Below are 21276 nucleotides of genomic sequence, written 5' to 3' on the forward strand. Positions count from 1 at the left end.
ATAATTATAATGCACAACCTGGACCTTTTCCCAACAAATCAGAAATAGGTTAGAAGGGACATACTAGTACAGCCAGTGGCAACCAGTTGTGCCCACCTCTTCTCATCTCCATGTTCACTGATGTCATGGTGTTGGCCTGAATCAGCCACAGTGGGAGTGGTTCTACCACAGAAGTCAGCATCTGTTACAAATCAGGACTTCTGTTTCTTTTTTTTTTCTCCTTTTCTTTGCTTTTGTCCTTCTTCCTTTCCCTTCCTTCCTTCCTTTTTTGTTATTATTATTTTTTTGAGAAACAATTGTTTCACATTTATCAGGTTACTAAGGAGTTCAGCTATCAATGTTAACAAGAGCCTATGGCAAAGTTGTAGCATTGTGCATATTTATAAGAACTTTTTAACATTAAGGAATTCCCTTACACATCTCCATACAGCAATTTTGATTTAATGTGAGAAGATTCCAATAATGTTAAAGAATTTAAAGGAGAAATGCATTTGCTTTTTGCTTATCAGTTTTAAGAACTCTTTCCATATTTGAGGGGAACAAGAGGGAGAGGTACCCCATACTCAGATGCTTTCATGTCACAGATGAGGATACTGAGGCTTACAGCACCAGAGATAATTCTTCCAGGGTTACAAAGTTAGCCACAAATCCAGGTCTCGGTCTCAAGTTGCTGGGATTGTTTTAATACTGCCCTTAAGGTTCAAGCCACAGGATCCAGTTACAGGCAGAACTCACTTTAACAAAGGTTCATGTAATATATCAATATCGAGATAATCATGGTATCAAAAGCCAAAGTAATGGGATTTAAAAATAAAATAACTCAAATTAAAAACTCAGAGTATATGGGTTGGACAGAATGGACACAGCTAAAGAGAAAACTGGAAGAAAAATCAGAAGAAAATATCTAGAACAAACTATGAAGACATAAAAGAATGGATAAATCAGAAGACAGATAAGAAAGAGAAAATACAATGAATAGGTTATCCAATGAATGACTGGAGATGCAGGAAAAAAAAAGAGGAAAAAAAAAGATGGCAGGAAGAAACAATGTTTGAGGAAAGAGTGGCTGAGAATTTAGCCAAAATGGGTTAAATATATCAATCCCTAGATTTAAGAAGCACAAAGAAAAACAAGGATAAATATGAAGTATATTACAGGTAAAACTGCTGAAAACCAAAGATAATCAGAAAAATCTTAAAAGCAGCCAGAAGAAAAAAGACATATTTCCTCCAAAGGAGCAGCCACATGACTTTCTATGACTTCTCGAAGAAATAATGGAAGCCAAGAAACAATGGAACAAAAGATTCATGTGCAGAGGGCTGCCAGTGTAGAATTTGACACCCAGAAATAAAATACTTCTAAAACGAAAGCAAAATACAGACATCTTCAGATGAGAAATTTGTTACCAGGAGACCTGAGCTAAGAGAAATATTAAAACTTATTCTTTAGATAGAAGGGAAATTTTCCCTGGTCAGAGATTTGGGAAGCAATAAAAAGCAATAAAAAGAGAATGTGGATAAATTTAAATGAATAAAACATATTTATGAAAATATATATGAATAAAAAGAATAAAACTGGATGAAACAAACTTTACAGTGGTTCTGAAAGGGATAACATCTACATATTATATACTCATAATAATAACAATGGCATATAAACTGAGGAGTAAATAGAGCTAACGTGTACTGACGGTAAAAGTTGGAATTAATGCTAGCATTCATGTTAGGAATGCATGTGTTAACTATTAAAGTAAGTACAAATGACTGTAAAACTCATTTAATTTGAGAAGAAAAATAGGATATTAAAAACAATGAGCTGGAAGGTCCAATACAACTAGAAAGTAAGAAGACAGCCGACTAAAACCTAATAGCAGTTGCTATGTTAAATGTAATGAATAATGATCCAATCAAAAGACAAAGATTGTAAGATTTAATTTAAAAATCTATTTAAAAGACTTAGCTGTAATTTATAAGAAGACATCCAAAACTTATGAACAGAGGAGGCTGAGAGTAAACAGTTAGCAAAAGATATACCACACAAACACTAGCCAAAAGAAAACTGGTAGAGCTGTATTAAAAATAGACAAGATAAGACTTTGTGCCCCTCCTCCAGAAAACCATTACTAGAGATGAAGACAGAAACTTCTTAATGACAACATTCAATTCAAAGGAATATAAACTAATTCTAAATTTGTATTGCAACTAATAATTTTGCCAAAAATATATCAAAAACTGATAGGCTTTCAAAAAAAAATCCACAATCAGAGTAGGATACTCTTCCAAAAGTGGCAGAACAGTAAGCAAATAATAATGCAGCCAGAGGAGAGGTGAACACCTATTGGACCTTCTCACCAGATCCTCCAGGTCTCAACCTCTCACAGCTCCCACCTCTCTGTCTCTCTGAGGTGCATTCAGGATAATCCATGAGGCCTAAAATACTTACTATTTGGCCTTTTGCTTTAAAAAGTGTGCTGACCCCTGCTATAGATCATACACTCCAGGACCCTGACTATTTCAACTCAAATAGTTGCCATGGACCTTTCACATGTACAACAGCAGCATGAATATGACAACATTAATGTAGGGAATGGGCTAGGTTTTCAAATCATGGACTATTATTAAAAAAAAAAACTGTTTTGGCAGTATGATGTGTGCAGTACTACCTAGAAAGGGATGACACAGAAAGAGGGGAGTTCCAAAGAGACGGCTGCTAACCACAGTCAAAGAAAATGGAGAGCAAAGGAGCAAGCAAAACTCCTGTGTGACTTATCCAGTGACTGTCATAGGAGGAGAGGGAGATGGGGAACCTAGGAGCATTAAAATTAAGATGCAAACATGAATACAGGTCCCTTTGAAGAAGCAGTCAAGTCAAGAGGATAAGCTGATATTAGGGGGAAAAAATGAGTCAGGCTTTGGTCTTGTTATCATTAAGATACTACAGGAACATCACATGCAATGGCACATGGCCATTTTAAAAGGCAAGTGTAGGAGGCACCCAGGGCCACCTTGTCTACATTGTTCAGTGACAATGTAGACACTGAGAGTCTACAGCTGGCTTACTCAGTCATTCTGCCTGATTTTAGCCGTGTGATTAGTTAGGTCTGAAGGACCTCTCAGTAAACTTGCGCCCTGTCTTCCCTGAGACAGATAACTCACTCTCATGACGGTGAATCATGATCCCGAGAGGGCACATTTTCTGTGCAGCAGAGCGAGGGCCCTTGAAGCCGTGCTCAGGTGTACCTGGTCTCTGCAGCATTGCGTTACGCTTTCCGGCTCCTGGTGTGGTATATCCTCTGCCAGTAACAAATCTTTCATGAGTATAAAAAATCTGTTTAATGAAGTTAATATTTTTATTTACAAGTGAGGTTCAGACAAAAGGCTTGACTGGGAGACATATACCACAGTGGTTGCTGGCACTGGACCAGCAGTAAAGGCCCCAAGGAGGCCAAGTGTAGAATTACAGCAAAGACTTGAGCCCTGAATCTTGGTTAACACCTGTAATTTGGGATAAAACAAGAAGAGTGGCCAAGACATGAAACAGAGAAGACATGGAGAGTGAGAAGAATCAAGGCAGTGCTGGGCCACAGAACCAGAAAAAAAAATTTTATAAGCGGAATGTTAATTGCAGACTAAACAAACATTTTCTTAAGTAAAATTTGTTCTTCATTAAAATGAAAATATGGTAAAATCTCTATACTGCTATGGATTAGGTTGAGACTTGCATTTTTGGTTGATTTTTTGTAATTAAAGTCCCAGAAGTGATAGGGCCAATCATTCACTATCTCAAAAACTTGCCTCGCCAAAAGAAGTTCTCTGTGGTGCATTCCCGTCATTCATATGTACAAGACTCTTCCTCTCCTCCTCACCTACAGCTGCACTCTGCCATTCAAGGGCTTAACCTACTTTTCAGGTCTATGGATAAAACAACTATTCCACCTCATATACACATACCCACGAATAGGCCACATTCCTGTGTTCAAGAGCACCAGTACCTAGAGTCAAGTGGCACTGGCCACATGTCACACTCCAGATCTGTGGGAGCTCTGCTTGCTGTGTGGGAGCTCTGCTTGCTGTGTTGAAGGCTAGTGCTGAGTCTCTTGTCTCTCCACAGTAGAACTACTGACACATTGAGCCAGATAGTTCTTTGTCATGGTTGGGGTGGGGGCCATTCTGGGCATTGCAAGATATTTAACAACATCCCTGGCTGTGACCCGCTAAGACACCAGTAGCACCCCAGGTGTGATGACCAAAACTGTTTCCAGACATTGCCAATGTCCCCTAGGGAGTAGCGTCAACCCCAGTTGCAAACCTCTGATGTCACTCATGGCCACTAACTGTAGCCTGGGCTTCTGACCTCTTCTGTCTCCTTCCTTTGCTCACACCTCTTTTCTCATCTTGGCCTCTGCTCCTTTCTTTCCTTTTATTCCCCTTGCCACCTACCTTCTTCTCTTGTGCCATAAATAATTCTATCATATTGTGAGTGCCACACGCCTCTGCAAGGTTTTTGCAGAAACCTCCAGCTCCTCAGAGAGCTCCTTAAGGCTCTGGGAATAAGACTGGACTCTTCTTTGCTGTGTTCATTTGTTGCTGGGTATTCAGGAATGGCTTTCTTCCCACCTAATTCTGAGTTTACTTTGTCACAAAAACATGAAAGTATCTGTCTCATGATTTTGCTCAAATACAGAATTTTTCCTCCTTGTGTAAATGTTTTTCAACAACAAAATTTAAAAATCACAGCAATCCACACAAATTAAAAGATTAGAGGGATCATTCGTTATTATTCAGTTCTGTAACGTAACCCAACTCATCAACTCTATTTGTTGGAGTGTTACAAGTAAAAGAACATGAAACAAAATCGTTTCCGTTTCAAGAACTTGTAACACACACACACACACACACACACACACACACTCTAACCTGGTGAAATACTTCATTCACGAAGTTGACATAACCTCGTGTTGACAAGAGAATCCGCTGTACCATTTCATACACCATTCGGTGCTCTTCTTCAATGCTACAGAGGCTGGAGTTACTGAGTCTTCGGTCCGACAGGGTGCTGCTGTTAGAATGGCTTTTGTCTGGCTCCATGGGCCCACCACCATCCAGCTCAGGCGCTCTCTCCTGCACAGCACCACCACCAACAGTCTGGAAGAAAGTCAGCACACTTCTCAATGATGCTCACCCCAACTCAAGAACACCTGGCCAAACTTCAGTCTTGCCTTGTTTTAAGTAACTCTAGTTACCATCAACGTGCACAGGGTACAGCAAACCAAAACCAGCAACTGCTTGAAGCATGACAGGCTCCAGAGCCTGTACTTACCAATTTTCTAACTAACCAACAAATCCCTCCCAACTCAGCTATTTTAAAAGGAAAACTACTAAGCTGTTTCAGAAAGGAGGGCTGGGAAATTTTCCCAATCTAAAAGGTTTAATTTGCATTGTAAAACCACAGAATAAATTAATGTGTAAACACATTTGTATTATCATCACATCAGGTCTCTACACCTTAGCATTTGCTCCTATGGTCACAGAGATAGGAAAATTCAGGGGACTTCTTGTACAACGATGATAGGATGCATCATTTGATTTATGTGACTAAGTGGCAGCTTGACAGTGGAGTGTGAAGATCTTCAAAGGGTATTTTATCAGAAGAATGCTGATCTGAGCTTTATCCTCAGAATCTTAGGTCTAACGTAAAGAGATATTCACAAAATTTTAAACATTTGAAAGACTTTAGGCATGCAAAGAAAGGTTACACCCCTTAATTAAGACTTTTTTGAATTGAGTGACAATCGCTTCAGATGTGATGTAAATTTATCAAAGAGCATGACTGCGTTTTCTAGATGTAATTTCATACAGATTTTTGTCTACCTGATAAGTGAATAAAGGTATCTCATCGTGGTTCAGAACTAACTGCATTTCTCTGACTGCCGATAAAATCAGGGGTCCCTGTAGTCTGCCTTCTATGAGCCACCCTCATCTCCTTTGTCCATTTTTCAGTGGGGTTGTCTTCTTACCAGTTTGTGGGTACTCTTTATATAGCAGAGTACCTTTTAACCCTTTAACCCTTTTAACAGTCACGATGTTACTTCATAGTCTATTGATTGGATCTGGCCTTATGTAGTCTTTTGACACAAAAATCTTTCACTTTTTTTTTTAAAATAAAGTCAAACCTCGTTTCTTCCATGGCTACTGGGTCTTTCTCTCTCTTTCTTTTTCTTTCTTTCCTTTTGTTTCCTTCCTTTCCTTCCTCTCTCTCTCTTTCCTTCTGTCCTTGCTTCCTCCCTCCCTCCTTCCTTCTCTTTCTCTCTTTCTTTCTTTCCTCTTTTTTGAAATGGGAGTCTCACTCTGTTGTCCAGACTGGAATGCAGTAACACAATCTCTGCTCACTGCAACCTCCACCTCCCAGGTTCAAGCGATTCCCCTGCCTCAGCTTCCCAAGTAGCTGGGATTACAGGTGCCTGTCACCATGCCTGGCTAATTTTTGTATTTTTTGTAGAGACAGCATTTCACCATGTTGGCCAGGCTGGTCTCAGACTCCTGACTTCAACTGATCTGCCTGCCTTGGCCTCCCAAAGTGCTGGGATTACAGACGCCCAGCCTACTGGGTCTTATTTCTACCTAAGGTAGTCTACCACTTCCCAAATTTAGACACTCTCCTGGATTTTCCCTTCTCTTACATTTTTTTTCTTTTTTCTTTTTTTTTTTTTTTTTTTGAGGTAGAGTCTCGCTCTGTTGCCCAGGCTGGAGTGCAGTGACGCAGTCTCAGCTCACTGTAAGCTCCACCTCCTGGGTTCACGTCATTCTCCTGCCTCAGCCTCCTGAGTAGCTGGGACTACAGGCGCCCGCCACTACGCCCGGCTAATTTTTTGTAGTCTTAGTAGAGATAGGGTTTCACTATCTTAGCCAGGATGGTCTCAATCTCCTGGCCTCATGATCCGCCGGCCTCGGCTTCCCAAAGTGCTGGGATTACAGGCGTGACCCACCGCACCCAGCCTACATTTCTTCAGTATTTTGTTTTTATTGTAGACCTTAAATCAATCTGTCGTTTGCTTCAGTATGTTGTAAGAGACTAGCCAATTATTCCAACACCATTAATTTATGATTCTTTCTTTTAATCTTGACTGACATCCTGTTGGCGGATGTGTGTGTGTGTGAAGGAGAGAGAGAAAGAGATTGCAGGATTGCAGATTTGATTAGATGTTCAACACTAATCTCAGTCTCATTCCTTTGAAGTAACCTGTCTGGAAACCTATACCACTGTCTCTTAATTCCTGAAAATCAAATGTCTGTTTAGGTTTGTGTCTTGATAATTTTTCCTGGGACTCAAAGACCCTTTAAGTTTGAGGCATGACTTTTTTTTTTTTTTTTTTTTTTTCAGTTCAGACAAACTTTAATTATTATTTGTTCAATTATTCTCGTTCTCTTCTTCTTCCACCCACCTAATATTTGTAAGGTAGGGACCTGTACTTAGATCTTGTCTACCAATTTCTGATTTCTATCTCTCTAAATTTTTAGTCACTGTGGTGGGATTTTTTTCAGAAAACTAATTTTCTTCCTCAGCAATAATCATTACCATTTTCATTTTATTTACTAATTTTTCTAACTAAGACATTCAAAGGTTTCTTAAAACTTCCTTTCAGCAAGTCTTTCATTGTTCTTACTGCAATCGCACCTCCCTCAGATTTTGAAAATAGGTTTCTCCTCTCACTCTTCAGTGACTTCTCCCCAGAGGAGCCACATGCTCTAGACTGTTTGTTGTTTCTCCATCAAGGTTCCTAATAACCTTGAAGCACAAGAGCCACTTATCTGCCTCTTCAGGTCTGTGCATTCTTTCAGCTCAGGCCTAGGTCGGACTTCTGGGACTTCCAGGGCATCGGCAAATCTGCAGTCAGTGGACCACACTTCCTATCCCTGTTCTTGGGGACAATAAACAAAAGAGCACATGACACCATGATCCCTTAGTGAAGTGGCTGCTCTGTGACCTCCACAAATGGTAGTGCTCCACCAAGTCCCTAAGCAACTCAGCCTGTTGGGAAAGCCCCCATTTGTGTATGGCTGACCAAGGCCAAGAGAGAAAAAGCACAGCAGGCCACATACAAGGAAAGGTCTCTTCTGAAGGCCTCAGGGAAGAGGTAGCCTCCTCTTCTAGGGTCCCCACCATTGCTCAACAGCCAGCCCCAAATCCTGAGCTGCTGATCTACTTCCCTCTCCTGAGATGCCAGAGGGCGCCTGGCAGCCTCACAGGTCCTCACCATGGGCCACTTACAGTTTCCTAAGAGCCTTCCAGCTATTGGGGCTTGGTGAAGGCAAGACAGGCCTCTGTTCTCACGCTCAGAGGCCACTGGTACTCAAGTGAGGAGAATGAGGAGGAACCAGGAGTGTGCACACAACAGCCATCTTCTCAGAATGGCTCCCGAGACTGCATCATCATGGCAATCCTAACAATGCACAGCAAGTGATTCAAACTCACAACTCCCTCTGAAACCTCGGCATTACAGACAGGGTAGGCCAATAAAATCACTTACCTATAACCAACAACCTGGAAGAACCAATAACTCTGATAATCAATAACTCTGGCTATGTTCCAGTGTGTTTTATTACAGAAGCATTAACAGATAAAAAGATGATGAACAGCATACCTGGATGATTTTAGGCAATACATCAACTCCATTTTTAGTGTTCTGTGTTGCAGTTAGATACTTTTTTTCCAAAAAGAAGGTTACAATCCACTTAATAAAAACAACACGAGCTGCCATATACGGAATTTTTGTACTGTAAATGTTCTCATTGTCTCGAGTTGTAGTAATGTACACTGGCTTTGGTCTCAAATGGGGGATGTCTGGTAGAAAAAAGAACACATGATTGATTAGGCTAATAAATCATAACATTATGTAACCCCTACAAATGTTTTGGTTTCCAATTAAATCCAATTTTTGGTTGTCTAAATAGCAATTAAGAATGAACAACTTCAATGATTAAAAATGGCATTTTTTGGTAGGCTCCTTTCTGATTCCACCTTGTGATCTGACTGAGAATGGGTGGTGATGGTGATTATTTATGTATCTATGATATACAGCTATGGAAAAACTAAGCTAACAACTATTTTTAACAATTTTGATAAATTACATGAGACTATAATAGTGAAAATCTTTTCACATACATTATACCTAATTTAATTTTATAGCTGGAACAAATGTAAACATATATATGAACTTTTAAAACATAATTTTAGGTATTTTAACATCTAACATTGCAGCGATTAAATCCACTAAACTTTAGAGTTTTATAACCTTTTCCCGTTAGATGAATCCAATGAAACAGAATCAATATCATCTACTTTATATTTAAAAGAATTCAGAAAGTCACATTTCATCTTTGAGGCAATCAAATGCTACCTTTTCCAAAGACTTAATAAGAAGTCAATTTCTCATTCTTTAAATTCCATAATCAATATGAAAATTATATGGTATTGGGTTTGAGATACTACTTGCCATAAGTTCAACTCTCTATCTTAATAATTTTTGTATATCTGGAATACCTGTATAAGGCAGAAAAATTATCAACAAATAACTTTTAATCTAGCAATATTAACAATATACCATGTTTTCACAATGAATTTAGAGTACATATGAAATCAGAAACAAATATTGAAAAAATATTCACATATATATAGCTAAGGAAATACATGTCCCAGTGCCCCTAAAAGTCAGTAATTCTACATCTTTCAAAACGCACCAAGTTTTGGCTTCTCTTCCCGTGCGTGTGTGTGTGTGTACGCAAACACAGAACACACACAGTGCAGACAACTGAATCAGGTGACCATGTTCCCCAAAAGAGTAACATCTCATGTCACCATTTCCCCTCCAAAACTGTTTTTAATTATTCATTTGAACTACCGGTTTTAGATAATAGGGAGAGGAAGATTTGACGCCCACCTTCACCACTCTAAGGGATGCTTCTGTCCTCTGAGTCCTCATTTCTTACAGAAGAAAAAAACATTAGGTGCCAAATTAGAAATTCCTTTCTGTTTCCTAGTCCTCTGGGGCTTACTGCCCATAGCTTGTACAATCACCTAAAATTTGGTTCTCCATAAGCACCTGTCAGTAGTAGCAGCTGGATGTAGGACCCAGCATGAAAGAAAAGGCATACAATGGCAGCTATTTGCCCTGGGCTGGCCTCCAGTCACTGAACAAAGCCTGAGGTCACCATATGCCACCACCCACAAGGAAAGACTTTAGGAAATGCAGAGATTTTTACGTTAAAGGATGACAATATAATTATACCAAAAATATCATAAATACATTTCAAATTATTTCTGAGTACAGGAGCCATGGTTCCCTTTTACTGCTGTGAGCTGAGGTGTATCTTAGTAGGTACAAATAATTAAAATCACTTATTAAGAAACTTTAAACATCTAATAATAAAGTTACCATTCAATACAAAAATAAAATGACTATTTTACTTTAAAATAATCAAAGGTCACTTTGAAAGAGACTGCATAGCTTTCCTTTGGATATCCTCTATACACGGCTCCAACAGTACTTACCAAGTACAGGTTTGTAGATGTTTGTTAACTTAGTAAATGATGGAAATAAATGAGGAAGATAATACTTTCGAAACAATGTAAAAAGAAATTTAAAACCAGTATCTTGATTCTCCTTATTCTTCCACTCCAAGCTTGCAGCCTTTGGATAATATGTGGAAAAGAACATATGTATATTTACATTTCAAATTAACATATACTAAACTGAAGTGTTATGTTACTAAAATTCCTATCCTAAATGTAAAAAATGACAAATATACTGACAATCATGTAATGAAATAATAACAAAGCTCAAAAGATGGCAGGAATGAATACTTCAAAACAAAACAGTAACTATGTTAAAAACAGCATTTTTACTGAGAACCAAACAACTCAATGACATCGTATCTTTTACAACGTGCTATAATATATCATGTCCATATTTTTTCTCTCTGTTTTTTGTAATTATCTAACATTTCTTGTGCCTTTAAAACATTTAGTCACGAATTATCAGGTGCTTTTTTCTAAACTCAGAAAAAGGCCATTTATAATAAATAGAAATTAAAGAAACAATCCTTCTCAAGAATTTCATCCAATGTTACCTACATGTAAAATCAATATCAAAAGGCAAAATCCATGGAGTCTTGGAAAATGCATTCTCTGTATTAAAAAAATTCAAAGGCTAAGATAAACCAGGCATGCCAGTCCACTATGGATTAAGTTTAAATCTTTCATAGTGTTGAGATAATATTCTCCCTCTCAAAAACCCATCAGTGTTTGCATAGTGGGAGCACTCCAGAACTGCTCAATATCTGGGACCATCCCTCAGGAGCCAGGAGGACAGCCTGGTTAAACAGGTGCAGTCACCCCCACATGATTTAGGGAAATATGGCCCTTAGAGAAGACCTGTCAGTGGTTCTTAATGTTTGTTAGACCACAGAGCGCTCTAGAGCAGGGCTTCCCAACTTCCTTCCTGACATGCCCACTTAGAAAATGAAATTTGTGTAGCACCTGAGGTAAAGGGATGAGATGCTTTGGCTACCCCAGGGGCAGCAGGGCTCAGCACCCATAATATGCCAAAAGCTGTGCTCTGAGAACTCATCTCAATCGACAGAAGAGAAGGCAGAAGGGAGGCACCGATATGCACCTAAAACTTTGCACACAATTAGAAGGTTCACAGTCTGCATGCAAACCTCTATCCTATATCAATTCCATCCGCCTTATCTGAGGTCACACAACTCATTAGTGACACACCTAGAATGAGAACCCAAGGCCCCCAACACAAGTTCTGGATACTCTGTTGATTTTCCAGGACAAATGGAATGTTCAAACATTTCTGAACAGCTGGCATTTGAGATGCATCTAGAATGGGCCATTAGAGTTCAAATGTGGAGTTTCCAGAATATGAAAGCACGCCCCAGTCAGGTTTTCAGGATTTTGAAGTCCTGTGTTTCTGTTTCTGGCTAAAGGGAAAGGGGCAAGGAAAGGGGACAAAATTGCTGAGTATTCAGAAAAAGCAGTCAAGTACTGAATCTTGAGAGATAGCAGAGAAAAGCACAGTTCCCTAAAGAAAACTAGAAAGGAGTGAAAGGAAGGGAGAAATGCCAGAGAAAATATCAGAAGAGGAGAGAAACTCACGAAGGAGGGGTAGTCAAATCCCCTCAAAGAACAAGGAGAGCAAAACCTGAAGTGTGCCCTCCTTCTGGGCTGACCCTAGAACCCTTGTGGTTTGGGGCTTGCCACTTTAGCAGTGACAGGGCAGAAGGCAGCTAACAGTGGGTGTCAAAAGAATATGAAGTGAGGATGTGAACTCAGTAGAGATTATTACTTCAACAACTCGGCTGTGAAGGGGAAGACAGATACTGGACAATACCCAGGACGAACTCAAGGACAACAGAAGTATTTGCTGAGAAAAAAGAATCAGAACATTTTATTCTAACTATTATTCAGAAATCTAGACCAGGGTCACAAATCTCCTATTAAAATCATAAACCAGTTACTTCAGTTCTGTATGCAATTGGTGCATATGAGAAAAAATAATACATGACATAAAGGAGGCCTGTGCCAATGGCATGAGGAGACTGCTCCATGTGCTTTCCTTCAGATCCCCTGATAACAGGTCTTCTCTGCCTATTCCTGTCCACCTGTTCAGCCTCTGGGCCCGCCTCCTCCTTCAACCTGTCTTGCAAGCATAGAGATTAGGGGTAGGAAAGGAGTAAAGAGAGAAAAATGGTTTAAACACACTCACAAAATAGTACATACAGCTGGTCTTGCTGCAGTGACCTAAAAAATGGTACATACTCTGCACTTGCTGAAACATCACATAAAATCAACTCAAAGAAAAAGAAAAGGGAAAAAATACGGATATGCAGAGAGAAAAGAGGCAATATTTCCTCTTCCTGCTGAGAATAAACCCACCACACTGAAAAAGTCATAATTTTTCTCTGACCTGAATAACCATATACTTCAACAGTATTTGAAGAAAAAAGCAGGTTTGGTCCTCAGCAATCTTCTCCCCCGATATGGCTGGCAGGAGTGGAGTGATTTCTTCTGGATATATCTTTACTGAAAGGACAGAAAATGATGAGAGCTCACTCACCAAAGTTAAATTTTAAACAGAATTTAGGGTTTTAAAAATGGTCTCTATTAAAATACATCTCTCCATCCACTGAAACTGCTCACACTGAGGAGCACACTCCAAGGCAGTGTGCCTAAAGGGCCTGGAAACACAGCCCAGATGCCCACGAAGCACCTTCTCCCGCTGCACCATTCTTTCCCTTTCGAATTCTGCTTTGGTCAGCCCAAGATCAAATGCCAGTCATTGAGCAATAGTGCAATATACAGTAATAAATCAATGGTCCCAACAGGCAAGTTCCTTGAAAACTCACAGGACACAAATGGCCACCGTTAATAGTCCCATGAGACCACTATTGTCTTTCCATAGATGCTGCAGGAAAATACACAGTGGCAAAATAAGATCCTGGTGAGCAGATGAATGTCCACTTATGAACAACAGTGATAAGAATAGACAGTAGCTTTGGATGGTGGAGTTTAATCTTATTAATAGCCAGAAAACCAGTCCAGACTTCCCATGTGTTTTTACTTCCTGCTACTGCCAACATCTGTCCCCTCCTATTCCTGCTTCCATCACTTCAGTAAATTTCTCCTGTCATCATTTCATATAAAATAAGCTCCAAGTCTTTTGATTCTAAGGTGTGTAAGAATCTACAGTGAATATGAAAGGGGAACAATTCCTCTTCAGACTCCATCAGGATTTCTATTCAAGAAAATGAAAAAGAAAGAATTTCTCAATGTTAAGTTCAAGAATAATTTCAACATGGGAGATCTGCTAACATAACTTACCATCAGCTACACTAGGGCTGGGATTGATGAGTGTCTCCAGTGTGCAAGGGCCCCTGGATGACATGACTGCTGGGAAACCAGGCACCAGGCAAGCAAAAATCAGCACCTGCTCTTCTGCACAGTTTGTCTGAAGTGCTTGAAGCCACAGAAGAAACAGCCTGATTCCTTCACATCTTATCTAAAAACAAAATTAAAAACAATGAAAATGAAACACTTACATGTCTTTACAGAAATGCATTACAATGGAGCATCAGTCTGAGAAAGAGAAACTACAAGTTAAAGGTGTGTTAGGTAGTACACCAAGTTCTTTACTTAGTGACAGATAAGCAAAGACGCTGCAATACAGCACGAGTTAAGAGCCAGGGTTCTAGAGCCAAAGTGCCTGGGTTCAAATGCAAGCTCTGCCACTTTCTAGCTGGGACCCACGGAGAACCACTTAACTTCTCCATGCCTCAGTCTCCCCATCTGTGAAATAAGGATAAGAGCATTTACCACAAAAGACTATGATAAAGACTGAGTTAACATATGTAAACCGAATAACACAATGGCTGACTCCCAGTAAGCACTATGTAAGTGCTTCCTGTTAATAGTATCTTATTCTGTAAGGCAACAGTACCCATGGCCTCAATTATCCATAAAAACAATGACAAAGATAATCTCCCTCCAAATTTATATGTGCTATCACTATAATATAACATGTTGATAATGTTCTTGAGAATCAAAAGACTAGGAGCTAAATAAGACCTTGAAGGCCTGGCTTAATGAGACACAGCAGCTCTCCTCATACCTTATGTCCCTATTCTATTTCTCCAACACCTTTGCCATGCTCTGAATTGCCAGCATCATGCTGTAGGAAACATCAACATAGGGAGATGTGTCCTTTTTCTTTCTTTACACTTCCAAATTTATCCCATTCCTAGAATTCAAAAGCACATGTCCCTCCATTTCTGTATTCCTAAATGACTGAAAAGATTATGTCAATTAAAAAAAAAAATAAGCAAAAGAGACTGAAAAAATGTCACATGCAGCTGAAAGATGTAGTGAGCTCCAAATGCCAGCAACTGGGGTGACTGCCTCATCTCCTTTCAATTAATTCAAGGTGGTGCTGACTCTGCCAGAGCAAGAACATTGCAAGTCAGACACAAGGCTTTGCCATAAAACCAAACCAAAAAGTGGAGAAGAGCCAAAATAAATAAATAAAAATATTCTGCTGACTCCCAATAGAAGTCAAAATACACTAGGACAGACACCCCAGCTGGTGACAGTGTTGCCCCATTAACAGAGTAAATTCACAGCGTACTTCCAAACATGCTCCTGGACTCCACCACCGCTCCACTCAAACCTCCATGCCTGCTCACACCTGCCCTCCTCTCGCCAAGCAGGTAAAATGAGTGGTAACATTACTATTCAGCCATCAGACTGAGAAGAGAGAAGAGAGGAGAGAGGAGAGAGGAGAGAAGAGAGAAGGCTCTATGTATATCTTTTTTTTTTTTTTTTTTTTTTTTTGACGGGGGATGGAGTTTCACTCTGTTGCCCAAACTGGAGCGCAGTGGCATGATCTCGGATCACTGCAACCTCCGCCTCCTGGGGGAAAGCAATTCTCCTGCCTCAGCCTCCTGAGTAGCTGAGAATACAGGCATGCACCAACATGCCCGGCTAATTTTTGTATTTTTAGTAGAGACAGGGTTTCACCACGTTGGCCAGGCTGGTCTCAAACTCCTGACCTCAGGCAATCTGCCTGCCTTGGCCTCCCAAAGTGCTGGGGTTACAGGTGTGAGCCACTGCGCCCAGCCAGCTCTATGTGTATCTAATTAAATTATATTTAACTGAACAAGAGGGAAGTTTCTATGAAATTCTATCACAAGTCTCTGATTTTTATATGTTAACTGTATTTAAGAGAACTAAACATAAATAAGGGTAATTATAAACACGAGATTAACAAACTGATAGGTTTTAATCATAACCTTATTTCTCTAAAATAAGAGGGACAAAATATAGAATCTACAGTGAGGCCAGGAATAACTCCTTTTTTTTTCAACATGTGAGAAACAGTTAACATATCAAGTTTTAAGAGGCTGTGATTGTTTAAGCCAGTATAAAACTACCAATATATTAGCTTATTAAAAGCATTCACACAACGTAATTAACTCCAAGTGAATTATCTTTCATAAAATATTCATCCCAGGCTGAATTTTTTCTGCCACTTATGTTTTAGCAAAATCTTATCTCAGCATCAAGAAGTATATGTTATAATAAAAGACATATCCATTTCAAAATAAACCAATTTTAACCTATAAATCTGCCACAAATAAATACTCAAGAGTGAGACCCTGTTGTTCTTTTCTCCCACAATGGCTCTCAAAATTAGTAAAATTAATTAGAGACAACCATAATTTTAACAACCAGGTTACCAAGATGGACAGAATCAAGCATGTGAGCTCTGAAGTTTAGAGGGGGACTGCTCTTCCTTTTTCTGATGATAAACTGAAGCAGTCAGTGCCTTGCCCATGGTCCCTATCCATACCCAGCAGAATCAGAATCAGAACTCAGAACTCTAAACTCTGAAGCCCAACCCATTTTCTTCTAATACCATTTAAAATGTCTCTCGCAATAAGGTATGATGTAAGAACAAAACCCTAAAAATATAATTTATCAATTAAAAATTAAAACTAAATCAAGTGGTTTTTAAAGATCTTTTTTCCAAAATAGCCTAACATTGTTACTTTGTGGCATTAACAAATTTAAGAATAATAAAAAATGCCATTACACGATAAAATAAATACCTTAGTAGAATTTCCAGTGTGTAGAAGCTTCTTTAAAGTTGAGCCTGAAAGTTTAAAATAATGAATTATAAATAGAGTATAAAAATGCATATCAAAGATCTATTTTAAGAAGAAAATATGTACTTATGACAAAAATATAATTTTTAAAAATTAAAGGAAGAAGGCTGACCTTCAGAAGCAAAGCAATGTCACAGAGGGAAAGACATTTTCAAGATAAAAGTACTTTAAGTATGTATCTCTTCAGAATTATTTTACAACAGTCAAAATGATTGATATTAAGGTAAGCCAAATGCCCACAGTGGATTATGTGCATATCTCTTGTTATGCATAAAATGGATGCTTTTTTTCTTTTTAAATCTCTAAAGGTAAAAATACTGTAAAACAACTGCTCACAAAACAGTTTTACAAGAACATTTTACAAATACTCAGAATGGCATGTTTCTCTCCTGGCAATGACAACCACATTTATGGGGTTTGGTCCATCAGTAAATCCTCTAGTAGAGCACTTTGGTCACTGTCAAGGAGGCAGAATCAAGGCTGACTCGGAACTCCAGTCAACTACAAAAACTTTGGTGCTGCAGTCCACTAGAATGAGAAAAGCTTCCCTTAGGAGGATGCAACACTATTACCAAGTCTTCTATAAGTGTGTTCATGACCTCAGTATGGAGAAATACAACCCCATCTAAATATCTTATGTAGCCTCTAAAACGGGATCTTAACCTCAAAAAAGGAGATGACCTTTTAAAATAGAAATATACTGAAAATCTGAGGCAAGATAACTTTCCTCTCAGTCAAATTACAGATCTTTTAAGAAAAAAATTACTTAGATCCTCTGATGAAAAAATTGTGATGCCTCTTTAACAAATTAGATATCAAGTATATTTAGTCCATCAATGAATTTCAAAGAGCTCCTCTAACAAGGGAGCCAGTGTTTTGACAACTGATACAAGCCACAGCTACATTGATAAATACATATATAATAATTAAATGAATACTCTCTGTAGAAATGCATTAGGCACAACAAAATCACTGACAATCTGAAGGAACCTTTTACAACAGTTCCACTGTTCGTAACACCTAACACTAGGGCTCAAAGGAAATTCATCATCATGACTCAGACTAGGTTCTAGCACTTAAATAACTAATAGTTTGTCCATGAGTGAAGGAAGCTAAAGTGTCTCCCCTTCCCCAACTTCTGCCTTCACCAAACCGTATCCAGTAGTTTTTGGTCTAGAGCCAGCATTTACTAGGCTGGCTCCTTCTGTCACAGCTAAGGTTCAAGTGTCCATCTAGCCCACACCTTTCCTCAACCTGGGCCTTGTTCTTTATCCCCATGTTCATCCTTCTTGGACAGTTTGTTCTACCTCAGTTTAACATCTGCTTCATTACAGCTTTTGAGGACCTCATGGTGGCTGGCAGAGCCAACAGATACTAGACCTCCCAGGAGACCTAATGATAAAGTCTGCACAGACAGTTCTCTTTCCAGCCATCTGGCTAATCCATCATCTTACAACATATTCTTGGAAATACTTTCTCCTGGCCATTGTGTGTGACTATTGGTGCTTGTTAGTCCTTCCCCTTCTTATGATGGGTCCAGCTTGTTTTTGGTAGTGGTGGTGGTGGTGCTTTTTCTTTTTTCTTTCTTTCTTTCTTTTTTTTTTTTTTGAGACAGAGTCTCACTCTGTCGCTCAGGCTGGAGTGCAGTGGCATGATCTCTGCTCACTGCAACCTCTACCTCCCAGGTTCTAGCAATTCTCCTGCCTCAGCCTCCCAAGTAGCTGGGATTACAGGTGCATACCACCACGCCTGGCTAATTTTTTGTATTTTAGTAGAGACAGGGTTTCACCATGTTAGCCAGGCTGGTCTCGAACTCCTGAGCTCAGGCATTCCACCTGCCTTGGCCTCCCAAAGTGCTGGGATTAAAGGTGTGAGCCTCCGTGCCCAGCTGTTGGTGTTTTTTAAGTATTTGGACTACCTACAGATGCCTATATCCACTGTTCCCTACACAAAGAGAAGAAAAATACATATAGAAAGGACATTACATGCAGACATCTAGAACATATGACCCATATTGGTCAATGGTCCCAAACTTTTTAAAATTAATCTGGTAATTTGTTACAGCAGCAACAGAAAACTAATACATACGTATTTGATCTAGTCTATTCTGTTGTATTCAAAAACTCTTTTGTACATGTGAAGCAGTACAGCTTAGGAATTATAAGCCAGATTCAGAAGCTAGACTGCTTGGGTTCAAATGTAAGTTCTGCATTTATTAACTGTGTAACCTAAGTTAGTAACTTCATCTCACTATGCCTGAGTTTTCTCATCTGTAAAATGGGGTAACAGTATCTATCAGACAACTGACAGTGAGATTTAAACGAGTTAATATATACGAATGCACAGAACAGTGCCTGGTATGTGGTAAGTACATTTTTCATGCAAGACAGGGTATCAGCTATTCTCTAAGGAACTCTTTTCTAATTAAAAAAATATATGTATCAGCAAGAAAAACTTGTGCAGTGGGGGCACAGAGCTTGAGGACTGGTGATAAGTACCTGAGAACCTTGCTTGGCCTCTGTAGGGTTTTTCTGTTTTGTTTTGTTTTGAGATACAGTCTCACTCTGTAGCCAAAGCTGGAGTGCAGTGGTGCCATCTCAGCTCACTGCAACCTCCACCTCTGGGGCTCAAGCGATTCTCATTCCTCAGCCTCCTGAGTAGCTGAGACTACAGGCATGTGCCACCATGCCAGGCTAATCTTTTGCATTTTAGCAGAGACAGGGTTTCACCATATGGTGATCTGACCACCTCGGCCTCCAAAAGTCCTGGGATTACAGGTGTGAGCCACTGCACCCAGCCCTCTGTAGGTATTTTTTAAGGCCTTAAGTTCACAAAGATACTTCTTCTTTAACATTATCAAGTCATTTCTCATTTTGTTTTAATTTTTAAGTTCCTCTATATATGTCATGCCTGTGTGGATTTTTTTTTTTTTTTTTTTTTTTTTTTTTTGAGATGGAGTCTCGCTCTGTCACCCGGGCTGGAGTGCAGTGGCTGGATCTCAGCTCACTGCAAGCTCCGCCTCCTGGGTTTACACCATTCTCCTGCCTTAGCCTCCCGAGTAGCTGGGACTACAGGCACCCACCACCTCGCCCGGCTAGTTTTTTGTATTTTTGTAGTAGAGACGGGGTTTCACCGTGTTAGTCAGGATGGTCTCGATCTCCTGACCTCGTGATCCGCCCGTCTCGGCCTCCCAAAGTGCTGGGAATACAGGCTTGAGCCACCGCGCCCGGCCGCCTGTGTGGATTTTTAAACTTCTTATCCAAGCTATAATTATACCCACCCCACCTCTTCTATGCCTCATCAACCCTACTGGTTGCCACTTTATTGACCATGGGAATAACTGAAAGAATAAATAAGTAAATAAGATCTAATTACTTGGGCTGATTCTATGAATTTCTAATTTCTATTGGCTTTTACTACATTTTAACCATAAATATCCTTTAAATGTAAGTCTTACTACTTTTGAAGAGGCAGTAAAAATGTCAGGGTTGGGACTAGTGAGAGAAGAGTGTAGACCCTGAACAAAATTTAAGGGATACCAAAAAACTCATTAATCAAGATAAGTACTTTCATGCAATGGTTTTTAAAAACTGCATTTTAAAAATGAAAAGAATCCATAATGAACAATATTAAATTTTTAGGGAACCTGAGGGAAAAGAAAAAGGGTATACTTCTGTATGCGTGTTTCTATGTATTTTTTTTCTTTTACAGAGCATTAAAGTAGCTGAAAAATGTAAAATTGGGTGTATTAAAACTCATAGCATTAGTTTAAATATTTTATTTATAACAAAGAATGTATTATATTACTTTCCTGGCTCTGAAGAAAGCAAATTCATCAATGATATTTTCAAAATCTATTTCTTTGCTTCTCACTTTAAATTGGTAAGAATTGTCACATTTGACAATTTCTCTTTGACCAAGTAACAATCTTTTAACAATCTTTTAATAATATTTTCAAGACCAGGAGATCATACAGATATTTCTAACCTAAAACTTTAACATTATAAATTTTTTTCTTATGTAGTTTTAATTTTTTAAAACCTCCTTCTCAATATCATGCTTCAAACCAAATTACACACAACGCAATACACCACCAGCATCAAACAAGGAGCGAGAAAGAAAGAAACTCCCTCTGGTTGCTAGTATGCCAAGCCTGCTAGAAGAGGCCAGTGGAATAGGAACAGAGAACTTCTTGGCACTACAAGATCCACACTAAGCATGAGGAACCAGCATTCCACTAAACATTTGAAATTAACATAAATTAGCTCAAAATGGATCAAAGACCTAAACTATAGAACTGCTATATGAAAACACAGAAGATCTTTGTGACTTTGAGTTAGGCAAACATTTGTTACACATGACACCAAAAGCATAATCCATAAAAGAAAAAATTGATTAACTGGATTTCTTCAAAATTAAAAGCTTCAACTTTTCCAAAGAGACTATTAAGGGAATGAAAAGACAAGCCAGAAATGGAGAGAAAATATTTCCAAGGCATCTATCGGAGATTTTTTTTAATGGGCAATAGATTTGAACTTCACCAAAGAAG

The 21276-nt window shown here is 39.1% G+C and overlaps 1 protein-coding gene across 6 annotated transcripts in view; it reads right to left on the reverse strand.

Annotated features, from left to right (window-relative positions):
• Window positions 1-21276, reverse strand: part of LOC105486802 (Ral GTPase activating protein catalytic subunit alpha 2) — a 318021-nt gene that overhangs the window by 231920 nt on the left and 64825 nt on the right. For all 6 annotated transcript variants that reach the window (XM_011749858.3, XM_011749855.2, XM_011749856.3 and 3 more), the window contains exons 5-10: window positions 16671-16714; window positions 13888-14065; window positions 12974-13089; window positions 10549-10687; window positions 8642-8841; window positions 4917-5144 (exon numbers count right to left, since the gene is read on the reverse strand). In XM_011749858.3, coding sequence (XP_011748160.2) covers window positions 4917-5144; window positions 8642-8841; window positions 10549-10687; window positions 12974-13089; window positions 13888-14065; window positions 16671-16714 — 905 coding nt within the window. The remainder of the gene's footprint in view (window positions 1-4916; window positions 5145-8641; window positions 8842-10548; window positions 10688-12973; window positions 13090-13887; window positions 14066-16670; window positions 16715-21276) is intronic.

This window comes from Macaca nemestrina, chromosome 15 (assembly GCF_043159975.1).
Source record: "Macaca nemestrina isolate mMacNem1 chromosome 15, mMacNem.hap1, whole genome shotgun sequence".
NCBI lineage: Eukaryota > Metazoa > Chordata > Mammalia > Primates > Cercopithecidae > Macaca > Macaca nemestrina.